This window comes from Malus domestica, chromosome 14 (assembly GCF_042453785.1).
Source record: "Malus domestica chromosome 14, GDT2T_hap1".
Lineage (NCBI taxonomy): Eukaryota > Viridiplantae > Streptophyta > Magnoliopsida > Rosales > Rosaceae > Malus > Malus domestica.
This window is the reverse complement of record NC_091674.1, coordinates 22,150,901-22,165,400: the sequence shown is the minus strand read 5'-3', so window position 1 is coordinate 22,165,400 and position 14,500 is coordinate 22,150,901. Positions and strand designations below refer to the sequence as shown.

The window sequence follows — 14,500 nt, the reverse complement described above, 5'->3', positions numbered from 1 at the left end:
TCATTAAAACCTTGCTTGGAAAAACCATGTGGGAAAAAAAACCATAGCGAAGGAAAAATAGTACAACTTTATCCGGATGGTATTGAGCATGCTTATGTTGCCTCGTTAAAACCTTGATAGGAAAAACCCACTGGGAAAAATCCTAAGCGAAGGAAAAAGAGTACAACATGCATGTATCATGGATGCTCCCCCTGAATCGGATCTCCCCCTGATTCTGCATTCTTTAAATTTGTAAGCCGACGTAATCCGATTCCCTGCACCAGTTTCTGAAATATGCACTTTGGTAGAGACTTGGTGAACAAGTCTGCTAAATTTTCATTGGAACGGATTTGTCTGACTTCAATAACTTTAGCCTTCTGAAGCTCATGTGCACTGAAAAATCTTGGAGATATGTGTTTAGTCTTATCACCTTTGATAAATCCTTCCTTCATCTGGGCGACACAGGCTGCATTATCTTCGTGGATGACAGTTGGAGTGTCTGTCTTTGAAGGTAGACCACATGAATTCCGGATGTGATGGATCATTGATCTTAACCAAGAACATTCACGACTTGCTTCATGTAGAGCAATTATTTCCGAATGATTGGAAGATGTTGCAACTAGCGTTTGCTTCGTTGATCGCCATGAAATTGCAGTATCTCCATTAGTGAACACATATCCATTTTGTGAGCGGGCTTTATGCGGATCAGAGAGAAAACCAGCATCGGCGTATCCAACAAGGATTTGTTCATTTGTGGGCTTGTCTGAGTAGAAGATACCCATATCTGTTGTCCCACGAAGGTATCGTAGAACATCTTTGACTCCCTTCCAATGACGAATTGTTGGAGCAGAGCTGTACCTGGCTAACAAGTTAACTGAAAAAGCTATATTTGGTCTAGTACATTGTGCTAAATACAATAAAGCACCTATTACGCTCAAATATGGTACTTCTGGACCAAGGACCAGTCCATCATCTTCTTTTGGACGGAATGGATCTTTCTTAACGTCTAAAGAACGAACAACCATTGGGGTGCTAAGTGGATAAGCCTTGTCCATGCCAAATCGCTTCAGTATTTTTTCAATGTAAGCTGATTGATGGACCAAAATTCCACTAACACAATGCTCGATCTGCAGGCCTAGACAATATTTGGTTTTCCCAAGGTCTTTCATTTCAAATTCGCTTTTCAGATATTCAGCAGTTTTATGGAGCTCTTCAGGAGTCCCAACTAAGTTCATATCATCAACATATACTGCCACTATAGCAAATCCAGAGTTGGATTTCTTAATGAACACACAAGGGCAGATGACATTGTTGATATATCTTTCTCTAATCAAATACTCACTAAGACGATTATACCACATTCGCCCAGATTGTTTCAGCCCATATAGTGATCGCCTTAATTTGATTGAGAACATACCCCGTGGTTTGTTTGTTGCTTCAGGCAACTTAAGTCCTTCTGGGACTTTCATACATATGTCAGTATCTAAATCTCCATATAGATACGCGGTGATGACATCCATAAGTTGCATGTCAAGTTTTTCTGAAATCACCAAACTTATTAAGTAACGGAACGTAATTGTGTCCATTACAGGAGAGTATGTCTCCTCATAATCAATTCCAGGTCTTTGTGAAAAGCCTTGTGCAACGAGTCGTGCTTTGTATCTAGCAATCTCGTTTTTCTCATTGCGTTTCCTTGTAAATACCCATTTGTAACCTACGGGGTTTACATTAGGTGGGGTTTGGACTACTGGTCCAAAAACACTTCGCCTTTCCAAGGATTTTAATTTTGCCTGGATTGCATCTTTCCACTTAGGCCAATCTTGTCTCTGTTTGCATTCATCAACAGAGCGGGGCTCAATATCATCACTTAATATGATTTCAGTGGCTACTGCGAATGCAAACATATCGTCAATGATTATTTCATTCTGATCCCACAATTCATTAGTACATGCATAATTTATGGAGATTTCTTTGCTTTCATGTACTTCTGTCTCTTCAGGACCATTTTCTTCTTCTGGAAGTCCAGAGGCATGAATTGTGGATTTGTCATTGACTCTCTCTTCCTGAATGATTTCATTTGGATTCAATTGTGCCCTCGTCTTTCTCTTCCGAGGGGCTGAATCTTTTGAACCTGGTGGTCTACCACGCTTCAGGCGTGCACCAAATGAATCATTCGCTGCCACTTTATTTTGTCCAACAGGGACATCAATTCTGGCAGGTGCATTTGCAGCTGGTATATGCGATTTTGTCACTTTCATAGCGTCATTAAATGCATCTGGCATTTGATTGGCAATGCTTTGAAGATGAACGATCATTTTCACTTCATTTTCACATTGAAGGGTTCGAGGATCAAAATGAGACAAGGTGGGAACAACCCATGTCAGCTCTTTCCGTTCTTTTGGAACGGTCTTTTCTCCCCCTAACGATGGGAAGACTGTCTCATCAAAATGACAATCAGCAAAACGAGCTGTAAACATATCACCTGTCAAGGGTTCCAAATATCTAATAATAGATGGTGAATCAAAACCCACATAAATTCCCAGTCTACGCTGAGGTCCCATTTTAGTGCGTTGCGGGGGTGCAATAGGCACATAAACAGCACAACCAAAAACTCGTAAATGTGAAATGTTTGGCTGATGTCCAAACACGAGTTGTATTTATGAGTATTGGTGGTTGGCTATAGGTCTCAATCGAACCAATGATGCAGCATGTAGAATGTCATGTCCCCATGCAGAAACTGGCAATTTGGTTTTCATAAGCAGAGTGCGGGCTATTAACTGAAGCCGCTTGATCAATGCTTCTGCTAAACCATTTTAAGTATGGACATGAGGAACAGGGTGTTCAACATCAATGCCCAATGTCATGCAGTAATCATCAAAGGTTTGAGACGTAAATTCACCAGCGTTATCAAGTCGGATTGATTTAATGGGATAATCTGGGAATTGTGCTCGTAACTTAGTTATCTGAGCAAGAAGTCTCGCAAAAGCTACATTCCGAGTAGACAAGAGACAAACATGTGACCATCTAGTGGATGCATCAACCAAAACCATAAAATATCGAAATGGTCCACAAGATGGTTGAATAGGTCCACAGATATCCCCTTGAATTCTTTGTAGAAATGATGGGGATTCAGCATCAACCTTTAGTTGTGATGGTCTAATTACCAACTTCCCTTGAGAACAAGCCTTGCAAGGGTTATCATTTGAGATAGCAATGTCTCTGCTCAATAATGGATGTCCATTAGAGTTGGTAATGATCCTACGCATCATGGTGGATCCTGGATGACCCAGACGGTCATGCCAAAGCATGTAAACCTTTGAATCAGTGAACTTCTGGTTCATGATAGTATGTGATTCAACTGTCCTTATGTATGTATAATATAATCCACTCGAAAAACCACGCAACTTCTCCAATATACGCTTCTGGGTATCATTAGAGGTAATGCATAGATACTCCACATTTTTTGCACTTTTCGTTTCAATGTGGTATCCATTTAGACGTATGTCTTTGAAACTCAACAAATTTCGAGTAGATCGAGTAGCATACAATGCATTTTGTATGGATAATATTGTTCCATTTGGTAACATAATCTGGGCTTTCCCTGAGCCTTCAATCACATCTGAAGGTCCTGATATTGTTGTTACCCCTATTTTTGTAAGCATTAAGCTTGAGAAATACTTTCGATCACGAAGTATTGTATGTGTGGTTGCACTGTCTGCAAGACAAATATCTCCGCCATTTCTTATGTTCTGAGAATAACCACAGTTTTTATCCATGCTTTCTGAGTAAATGGAATCACAGTTAACAAACAATTTATAACAGGAAATTTACATGCCATTTTTATTGAATCTGAAAAACTAGTTTTAGACAACAAGTTCAGCATAATAAAAGTACATCAAACATAAACGATTTAGTCGGACCGATATACTTCATTCCCCCTTTCCGTAATGAAGTCTGAAACATCTAGGTGAGTTACGTCAAATTGCCCTGATAAATCAAACACTGGATCAGGTATATCCATTGGTTTAGCCTGGTCGAGAAAATTGGTCTTGACACCCTTCTTCTTGAGGGAGGCTTGATACAACTCCACCAGATGTTTTGGGGTACGACAAGTTCGCACCCAATGCCCATTGCCACCACACCTATGGCAGGCTCCTTCAGAGTTCCTGGGAGCATTGGTCATGTTAGCTTTGCCTTTGTGACGATTCACATTTTTGAAGCTCGGGCCAGAATTATGCCTCTGAACCTGGTTGTGAAACTGACCACCATGGTTCTTGCCTTTCTTATTCCATCGACCTCGTTTATGGCCACGTCCTTGTTTATGATAATTACCACCAGAGGATGTGGCGTTCACTTCGAGGGAAGTATCATTTACTTCTGGGAATGGTGCAGATCCAGTAGGTCGGGAATTATGGTTTTTCATCAGGAGCTCATTGTTCTGTTCAGCTACCAGGAGCACAGATATCAGCTGGTTGTATTCAGTGTAGCCTCGCGCTCTATACTGCTGCTGCAGGAGCACGTTATTGGCATGAAATGTGCTGTAAGTCTTTTCCAGCAATATTTCATCAGTAATGGTATCCCCACAGAGCTTCATCTGAGAGGTAATTCTGAACAACGCAGAATTGTACTCCGCCACTGATTTGAAATCCTGAATTCTCAGGTGAGACCACTCATAGCGAGCTTTTGGAAGAATCACCGTTGTTTGGTGATTATATCTGCTTCGCAAGGCCTCCCAGAGAGCTAATGGATCTTCAACCGTTAAGTACTCACTCTTTAGTGCCTCATCAAGATGGCGGCGAATAAAGATCATAGCCTTCGCCCGATTTTGAGAAGATGAGCTGCTTTCTTCCCTGATGGTATCTCCAAGATTCCCTGCTTCCAGATGGATCTTGGTATCAAGTACCCAAGTAAGGTAATTCTTCCCGGTAATGTCCAGGGCAGCATATTCAAGCTTAGCCAAGTTCGTCATTTTCTTTTCTGAAAGAAAATGAGATGTGTAAGAACTTGCAGTAATATGTATTCCTAGAGGAATGTGATGTTAGAACTTCTGGTTCTTATAAATTTTTCATTTTGATCTTCAGGCCAAAATGATAAGCACTCGAAACTTTTGGCTCGAGATTTTCAGGGTGAATGAGAAGGGCGATTGTATCGCACCATTCTTATTGAAAGAATGTAACATGGAATGGGCGATTAGTCCGCACCATTCAAGTAGCAAGAAAATTGAAATACGCAGAGCAGGGTGGGCAATTATACTGCACCACCTAAAATTGCAATGAAATTAAACAACAGGTAAATTTAAATTTGGAGAACAAGGAGGGCGATTATACCGCACCACCTAAAATTGCAATGAAATTAAATAACAGGTAAATTTAAATTTGAAGAGCAAGGAGGGCGATTATACCGCTCCACCTGAAATTTGCAGTAAAATTAAATAACAGGTAAATTTAAATTTGGAGAACAAGGAGGGCGATTATACCGCACCACCTAAAATTGCAATGAAATTAAATAACAGGTAAATTTAAATTTGAAGAGCAAGGAGGGCGATTATACCGCTCCACCTGAAATTGCAATGAAATTAAATAACAGGTAAATTTAAATTTGAAGAGCAAGGAGGGCGATTATACCGCTCCACCTGAAATTTGCAGTAAAAGTAGATCTGCAGTCCAAGATAGGCGATGATACCGCACCATCTTGGATCGCAGTAAGATGAAATTTGCAGTTCAAGATGGGCGATTGTACCACACCATCTTGGATTGCAGTAAAATCAATATAAATACTATGTTAGTAATCAATATCCAAACCAAACAAGTAATCAAAGATGTATGTAACCGCTAGTTGGAGAACTACGAGCAGGCATGGAGCAAATAGTTCGTCGCAAGGATATACCGCGCAGTTGAGGCAGATGAAGAAGATGAACAGGAAAAACCTTAGAGGAAACATTTTTTTTTTTTCGTTCAGCGGAGAGAAATGAGAGAATGATTTCCTTTATTGTTTAGTGAATGTAAATGAGACATGGTTATACTTAGAGACTCGTGCTGATAACGTGTTATAAAAATGTAAAAGTTATAGAGAGATAACCTTTATTCGGGACAGGAACGAAGCAGTTGCAGAGTATTATACCAACACAAGCTGTTGCAGAGGAAGTAATGTATATTATTACTATTAGATATTTTTCTCTTCATTTTCTCTGCTTAGTTGAACATTCGTAAAGCTCTATTTATAGAGCATCACCATGGAAACAAACAAAAACACTATTAAGCATATGATATGTCTACTGTATGCATGTGGGCATACATTATTATACTATTTACAACAAATAATATAATATTAATTTATACAAAGTAAATAATATAATATTAATTATAAATAAAAAAATACTAATATTTTATTGCCAATTGCCATGGCTATTCAGTGCAGGGATGGAGATGCAAAAGGCAATTGCCAGGGGAATGCACTATTCATTAAGGGCAGTTACTGTTCACTAGGTGGATTAAATAGTGAATAGCCTGAGGGGAGGGCTCCTACACTGGAGTTGCTCTTAATCCCTTAAAAAGAATATTTACATTTCTGTTGAAAACATTAGTTTAGATTACACTTTTAGAACTGTTTATGCTGTTAGTGTTGAAACCTATGTATTTTGTTGCGAAATTGATAATATGTAAAGTTAATAGAATTTTGGAAAACTTTGTCTTTCTCACTTTTATCTGCAGGTGGAACATAACTCTTACGTATATAATTTCAAGTTTTTCCTTTAGAAATTGAAGCTCTATTGGATATCTCTATTGGATACATGAGGTATAAGAGTCTGTTTGGGATATTTTCAAGTTGTTCTGATTCCTGAAAATAAGCATACTTAAGAGTAATTATATTTCATTTTTTATTGAGTTCAGGTAACTGCTTCCTGGTGAGTTCTTTCTCAGTACAAGATTGGGTTACATATCATTTTACACCATATTCTCATGTTTTTTATGCATTTTTACGTCCAGTAATTTTAACACCCGCAGCAACGTGCAGGCACTATTGCAAGTAAACTCTAAACCTTAAACCCGAAAAGAAGACAAAAGGCACAAAAAGGTTGGCGGTGAATGTTTTAGACACTGGAAATTAAACTCCCTTCCTGCTTGTCATGAAGTTTCGAAAATATTTGACAAATCAGTTCATCCAAACAGCGTAATTGTTGCAGACATGAGATTGAGATTAATTACATTAGTTAGACTGGATGTGCTTTTCTATGCATTCGATTTCAACTGTATTGATTAATTTAAATGAGGTAAAATATCAAACGTATTAATATCAAAAAACAGTGTGCTTGTTGATCAGATTGTACTAATTCAAATATAAAGACCAAGTCTTTTGCAATATTATGTTTTTTGGAAACGTCTTTTGCAAAATTTATAAATTAAAGTGACAGGTAAGTATCGAGCATCACAATTCACAAGTGGTAGACATTTCACATAATTCTAGAGGGCTAGACATAGTTTTCCAAACCAGGTGGCATATATTGTTTACACAAATGAATTAAATACCACCAAGTTTTATTAGGTCATATCCAACAGAACCGGCCAAAGGGTTATAGAGTTAAAAATAATCTGTTTTGACACCAAAACCGTCTTCAACTGAGGATTAGGCAAAAGAGCTTGTGGGCCCTACCCGGCCAAAAATGGGAGAACCCGGCCAAAGGGCTGGCCAAGAGCAGCTAGCCAGCCCACCTTATAGCCACCGCCCAAACACATGCTATTTGACATTATGCTGACGTTAGGTTACTATTTGATTTCTTTGTTTTTTTAATACCTAAGCCATTTATGCCCTATTTCTCACATCATTTTCACTATTTTATACTATCTTACTCCATTTTATTTCAAATTTTCACCAATTTTTCACATCCTTTTCATTCATAAAGATAAGAAATCCAAACACTTATTAATTTAGGGACAAGTGACACTCAAAATATGTCCAAAAACTTTATTTTAATATAGCAGTTCAATGCAATTAACCATATTAATTCAGTTAAAATAATAAATTAGGTTTTGCCTATGGCCCTTTGGCCCCCTCAGTTGGAGATAATTTTTTGTCAAATGGCCATGTTTAGCCTATGGCCCTTTGGCCTCCTCGGTTATAGATGGTATAAAATATGGTCTGACACTATTTATTAAAATATAATTTCTTGCATGACTATAAGGCTAAACATGACATTTTGATCCTCTTTTAGTTGGAGATGACCGTAGGAGAGTAGAACGCATTACTATATCAAAGACGACTTTGGAGCCTTTTTAGTATAAATGGAATATGATATAAGTCTCAGGTGGTAACGTAATTAATCTCTAATCCATACAATCGATAATCTAGACACGCTGCCACCCTAACTTGCAGAAGCCTTGACAGAAATAATTCATTACCAAGTTATAACATAATTATGTGGTCCTATGCCTTTTTTCACTTATTTTATTGGGGTGTTTTTTACTACAAAATATATTATATTTCGCATCAATTCAAAGTTGTGAAATACCAGCCACGAACTACTACGGTCGAGAAGTACTTCTCTTTACAAAGTGAGAAGTCTTAAGTTCGAATCTCAATAATGATAGATTCGCAATCACCTTATACTTTCATCTTTTTATTTTAAATATATCATTGTATGCACAAAACCGGAGGTTTTGAAACAACGTAAATCCGACCGTGAATCTGCAAGAAATGTAAATAACACAAAATGTATCGTGGTTCACCCCAAGGTTTGGGCTATGTCCACACTGATATTGTATTTCTCTGAGAGGTGAGGGGAGTGAGGGAGAAAGCTTCTGAGGGTGAGAGAACTCTTCCCATGGCCTAAGAAAATGGCCTCCCCTAATTGTGAGGATGATGAGTCCTTTTATAGAATAAGGGCTCCTTACTTTTTACATATTTGCTCATTCCTTTATTACATAATTACATTTAAGTTCCCCGAGTATTTATACGAGATCTAAATACGGAGGCCATAAGTATGGTATAAACAGTAGTCCCCCAAGTCTTCAGTCAAGAGAGTCTTTTGGCTGGAGACTTGAAATTCAGTCCATGTGTGGGCCGAAGTAACTAGATGTCGTCTAGAACTGATACTCGATATAAGGCGGTGCCCAATCTAAAATGATGCTCAACTAGAAGTAGCATATGTTGCAAGGCTGCTCTGCTTGTGGCTTATGTTGCCTTGGTTGGCTCGGCTTGTGGCATTGAAGGTGAGGGAGTCCCTTTTATAGAATAAGGGCTCATTCCTTAATACATAAGTGATGGGCTAGAGTTGCCGGTTACTCAGTAGGCGGCGATGCTCTCTAATGATGGTGAGGGAGTCCCTTTTATAGAATAAGGGCTCGCTCCTCAATACACAAATAATGGGCTAGAGTTGATGTTCTCTAATGATGATGAATGAGTCCCTTTTATAAAATAAGAGCTCGCTCCTCAATACATAAATATGGGCTAGAGTTGAAGCTCTCTAATGGTGGTGAGGGAGTCCCTTTTATAGAATAAGGGCTTACTCCTCAACACATAAATAATGGGCTAATTCCCCCAAGTATTTTTCATGAGGCCCAGTTGAGGCCCAATATATGGTACATAATGTAGTCCCCCAAGTCTTCGGTCAATAAAGTCTGTTGGCTGAAGACTTCAAATTAAATCCATGTATGGGCAGTAGTGGTGGTTGTTCAGATGCGGTATTTGTATACCCTGCACTGAAGCTTTGTAGGTGAAGCTTTGCAAGTGAAGCTTTGAAGCTAGAGCTCTGTAAATGAAGCTTTCGAAGTTAGAGCTTTTGTAAATGAAGCTTTCGAAGCTGTAGCTCTGTAAATAAAGCTTTTGAAGCTGATTGACATGAGTGATGCTCATGAATGTTTATGTTGATTGACATGAGTGATGCTCATGGATGTTGACATGAGTGATGCTTATGAATGTTTATGTATGATTGATATGAGTGATGCTCATGAATGTTTATGTATGATTGACATGAGTAATGCTCATGTATAATTTGAAGTCCTGCGCGTACTTTTGATCACCTGGTTGGTGGTAATAGCGGCAGGTTGTCGAATAATTTTGGAGTACTGGGTATACTTTTGATCACCTAGTTGGTGGTAATAGTGGCGGGGTGCCGAATAATTTTTTGTAGTACTGGGCTTACTTTTGATCACCTGATTGGTGCTATTTTAGGCTTATGGGCCTTCGCTCTCCACACAACATTCCAACCTATTTATTTTGGGCTTTGTCGTTTTTTTTTTTTTTTACCCTCTGATGGGGTTTATATTGATGTCTCCGAGAGATAAGAAAAATAAATTACATCATACATCTGTTAAAAAGGTAAATCACATCATTCTGGTGGGGTGTTTATTCCTTACTTTTGCTTTCTGCTTTTGCTTTCTCTTTTGCCTTTTCTTTTCACTTTAACATCATGGTGTCGTCTGTGAAGAGTGGGAACATGCAATCCTTCATGATGAGAGTCTTTATCTTTTTCAGAAGTTAATGCCTTTCTGAATGGCTCCTGCTTCGACGTGACCGCTCTTTATCCTTCTCCTGGTCCCTGTCACCCTCGCGGTCACGTTCTCTCATGTCTCTATCATGTTCTAAATGGCTCTTGATGCTTTTCTCTGTCTCTTAACTTTGCTGCAATCGAGTGTACAGTCGAGATCAGGAACCGAAGAATTGACCTGAGATGGTAGCAACTGAGGCAGTGCTTGGCGCCATACTTGAGTTCCCCAACGTATCAGCTACCATCGGAGCAAGTCTGCACTCTGACGCCATGGTTCTGCCCATTGCACCACTCCCCTGAAACTGAGACATAACCAGATAAGAACCGAGCTTTCGTTTGGAGGAGTCACTGGGTTTACTCCCGCCGGAGAGGGATAATGACTGGATAATTGGCAAGAAAACACCGCTAGCCCTGGTCGTGGTACTCGGCATTGTTGGAGCAATTAGTGCCTCGCTTATTGTCAACCCGTAGGACAAATGACACGCCCCGACCTCGATATTCCCCGAATACCAGGATAGGCACGTGCTGGCCGACACCCGAGGGTGACGAAATCCATTAATTGATACAAAAGCTAGGAATAAGAAATAAATACGGGTTATGAATTTAAAAACAATGAATTAACAATTTAGGAACGTATTCAGAGTATACAACTAACCCTAGTCACTAACAAGAATTAAGATAAGATTGAATGAACAAGGAGTAGGTCCTACCCCGAGAGGACTCGAAGATGCTGCTGCGGAAGTGCCTTGATGCCGGGATTCTATGCCTCGTTTCTAAGACCTGAATGGGGGCGCAAAACAAGGGTGAGTGGACCAAGTTTATATACATACATAGTACGAAAACAGTTATGAACATACTAACCCCCACAGTTAAGATAATGAAAACTACTAGAATAATAAGTGATAAGCTTTTCAGAAAACTCTAGCATGCAATAAAACAATTCATATATCCATCTGCAAATCAATCTTAGAAAATCATATCAAAAATCATATCAGGAAGCATAACACAAGTTGTGCTGCTAGTGAGTGCACTGAATAATAATACTCCCGGCCTAATGCCTGCACCTCAGTCTCTGTGCCCGTAGCCAGAGATATCTCCCTCCCGGCCCAATGCCTGTCTCCGTGTCCCTCAACCTTTCGCTAGGGATTATTTCTCCCGGCCTCAATGCCAACACCAGATCCTCGCCCCAGGCGGCATAGTGTTTACTAGGTACGCACAAAACATAATTCATCTCTAAAATACAACTTCGTAGCATAAATTCATCGATCCTCTATACTACGAAGAGGTGTTCGAAAGTCATTTGAAACACATTCATAGCATCCTATCGTCATCGATCAAATAGTCTACCAGAATGAGGGTTCTATAGAAAATACAATATAATGAAAATAGTTCAAAAAATATATATAATCAATCATAATTAAATCATCACGCGCACACACACCACACACTCACAGTACCACCAACAAATAGCAAGGTAAAATAACTACCTGGGTTTAGGTTCGAAGGGATCCGTGCAATCCACAGCAACAAACTTGCCGGAATTCGTTGTCGGAACCGGGTTCTTGGCATAGAGAAGAGATAAGGTCAAAACCACTAGAAGAAAAAAGCTCATCTATCACGGTGGATGCCCGTGATAAATTGCAATCTACCACGGGCATTGTGCCCGTTAGTATTCTGGATGTGATAGAAAATCTTTGTTTCTACCACGGACTATGCACGTTGTTAAATGTAATGTAACCACGAATTGTGCCCGTAGTAGATTGGGATCTAACATCACGTGCTATGGACATTGTAGATTACAAATTGATCACGGCTAATGCTCATTATAAAAAAATTTCCAAAAGTAAAAAAAAATTAAAAATGATTTAATAAATTAAAAAAAATTATATACAAAATTGCAAATTTAACTTTATTAAAATTCATATATTCAAATATTACACTAAAATTAACAACAAAATGAGTACCTATATTAAGAAATATACCAAATCACCAAAATATGTAGAGACTTTGCTTCACACTCTAAAACAAAACTCAAGTCCTAGTTCCAACATTAGTCCTCCAATGATATTTGTCTTCTCTGCAATCATTTCTTCAAGAAGACACACATCTTCCGCAAGCCAATCACACTTTAAATTTGTAGGTGGCTGGAAATGTAGTTGATATTTGAGTTATAAACCCTCATGAATTAGACCCACCAACCACCTATGAGACAAACAAGGAAAAATATAAAACTTAGAAATCAAGACCACCTACACCAAATGAGGACATTTTAATTCCTTCAAATTGCTCATGTAAAAAAAACACAAAATTAAATGAGGGGATCCATACCATAAGACAACGGAAAAACAAAGGGAAAGACTCTTTGTCAATTACTGCGGATCTCCCCATTCTCCCTCGTCCTCGTTCTTCTTTATCTGTGCACGACTACATAGAAACAGTAAATTATTGGATCAATTTGCAATTTAAATTAGTGGATAAAATAAAAATAGAATGAGCACCTATTTATCCAAACTTGAAAGTAAATGAACCAAAAACCTAACGCAACTTTTAGGAAGGCTGGGTGGAGGGATAGTCTATAGTTTGCATGCTTTTGTACCTGCAGGGATAAGTAGCATATGAGAAAAGATCGAACTTGTAGTGCCGCAACTTATCATGATCAATAACTGAACTAAAAAGAATAAATATGAAATTATTCTTATAAGATTACAGACTGAATAAGCAACATATGAAATTATTATGAGCGAGAGTGACAGAAAAGCAACACGCAGGGAGAGAGAAGGGGAGGAAGAATATACCTTTTTGAGAGATATTTGTCATGTTCACGCAACACAATTTTGATTCTAAAAAACCTGTCATGATTCATAAACAAAAAATAAAATCCGAGAATAATTTCAAAAGCACATAAAAGTTGTGTAAACAAATTTACTCTCTTGACTCTGCTTGCTTTACGTTTCTACAGCGAAAAAAAATATTATAAATAACTTGAGAGAAAAACCCAAATGAAAATTAAACAATACCAGCAATACACCCTGCATGCGTTTTCAATCCCTCTACCCTGTTCTTGGATTGTTGTGTGGACCATAATTGGGAGAGGTAGTAATGGGTACCATTCACTCCTGATAAATTGAGTAAGAACAGAACCTGAATTGATGGAAAACTTTGTAGAACGTGGCGGTAGTTTTGGATTTGAATCCCACGATCGGCGGTTATCTCTTTTCTGCAAAACTTCTTCCCTTTACACGCTTAACCCACATGGCTTTAATCCATTTTATTTAGTCCTTTTAAAAAAATTGTTTTATTTTTATTTTTATGACAAAATTACCCATGAGAATTTGGTTCTATTATTTTCAAAATACTAGTTGATTAAAAAATAAAAAATTTAAATTACAAAAATAACAATTACAATCCCTTGTAAAATTAAAAAGGCACTGTTGTTAAAACTTTTTGCAACCACGGGCTTTCCTCGTGGTAATATTTAGCTAAATTACAACGGGCTTTAAACGCACGTTGTTATTTTAACCATTTCAACCACGGGTTTGTTTATGCCTGTTGTTATAATAATTATTTACCACGAACTTCAAATGTCCGTGGTTAAATTTGACTTTTTATAACGGACTTTATACGTCCGTGGTCAATTAGCCGTGGTAGATGTAGTGTTGTGGCGTAGTGAACCCTCGATTTTGACCACAAAACCAACACAACAGTGTGTAAAATAGCATGATTAAACCCAGAAATTTTAAGAAGGAACACACTTCTCACCTGGGTTCGAGTTTTAGAGCTTTGAAGCTCTCAGCTTCAATGGCAGAAAAGTCCACAGTGCTCTGATGGCGCATGCAAGGGTACCATTGAGTTTGTTAGGTCTCAAGGATTCCAAATATATAAATTTTGGGCTTGATTTGTTGTTGATTCGAAGGGAAGAGGGGTTGGGAGTTCTCGGAGCTTAGAGAGTTAGAGAGAGTGAGAAGAAGAAACAGAGAAAAAAAAAAGAGAGAGAGAGAGAGGTTCTGAGATGAGTTTCGGGAAGAGAGGGAAGAAGAG

General features: G+C 38.5%; 1 protein-coding gene and 3 long non-coding RNA genes across 6 annotated transcripts; 1 reads left to right on the top strand and 3 right to left on the bottom strand.

Moving 5' to 3' along the window:
* Positions 1 to 3,889: 3,889 nt before the first annotated feature.
* On the bottom strand, positions 3,890 to 4,948 carry LOC139191227 (uncharacterized). Its single transcript, XM_070811799.1, has one exon. It carries the CDS (start codon positions 4,946 to 4,948, stop codon positions 3,890 to 3,892), a length of 1,059 nt encoding a protein of 352 aa, XP_070667900.1.
* A 1,081-nt stretch (positions 4,949 to 6,029) lies between these two features.
* On the top strand, positions 6,030 to 7,338 carry LOC139191333 (uncharacterized). Its single transcript, XR_011575352.1, has 2 exons — positions 6,030 to 6,774; positions 6,870 to 7,338. It is a non-coding gene; the product is annotated as an uncharacterized lncRNA (long non-coding RNA).
* A 3,025-nt stretch (positions 7,339 to 10,363) lies between these two features.
* LOC139191435 (uncharacterized) lies at positions 10,364 to 14,500 on the bottom strand. Of its 2 annotated transcripts, XR_011575492.1 has the most exons (4): positions 14,222 to 14,500; positions 11,950 to 12,023; positions 11,173 to 11,242; positions 10,364 to 11,033 (listed from the first exon to the last, which is right to left on the bottom strand). It is a non-coding gene; the product is annotated as an uncharacterized lncRNA (long non-coding RNA). The 2 variants fall into 2 exon arrangements; XR_011575491.1 differs by having other exon boundaries at positions 10,364 to 11,242; positions 14,222 to 14,497.
* On the bottom strand, positions 12,346 to 13,693 carry LOC139191436 (uncharacterized). 2 transcript variants are annotated; one of them, XR_011575494.1, is made up of 5 exons: positions 13,480 to 13,693; positions 13,258 to 13,311; positions 13,008 to 13,058; positions 12,791 to 12,886; positions 12,346 to 12,664 (listed from the first exon to the last, which is right to left on the bottom strand). It is a non-coding gene; the product is annotated as an uncharacterized lncRNA (long non-coding RNA). The 2 variants fall into 2 exon arrangements; XR_011575493.1 differs by lacking the exon at positions 13,008 to 13,058.

Bases quoted from the DNA above. Each gene is read 5' to 3' on its own strand.
- LOC139191227 (XM_070811799.1), bottom strand. From the start codon at position 4,948: ATGACGAACTTGGCTAAGCTTGAATATGCTGCCCTGGACATTACCGGG.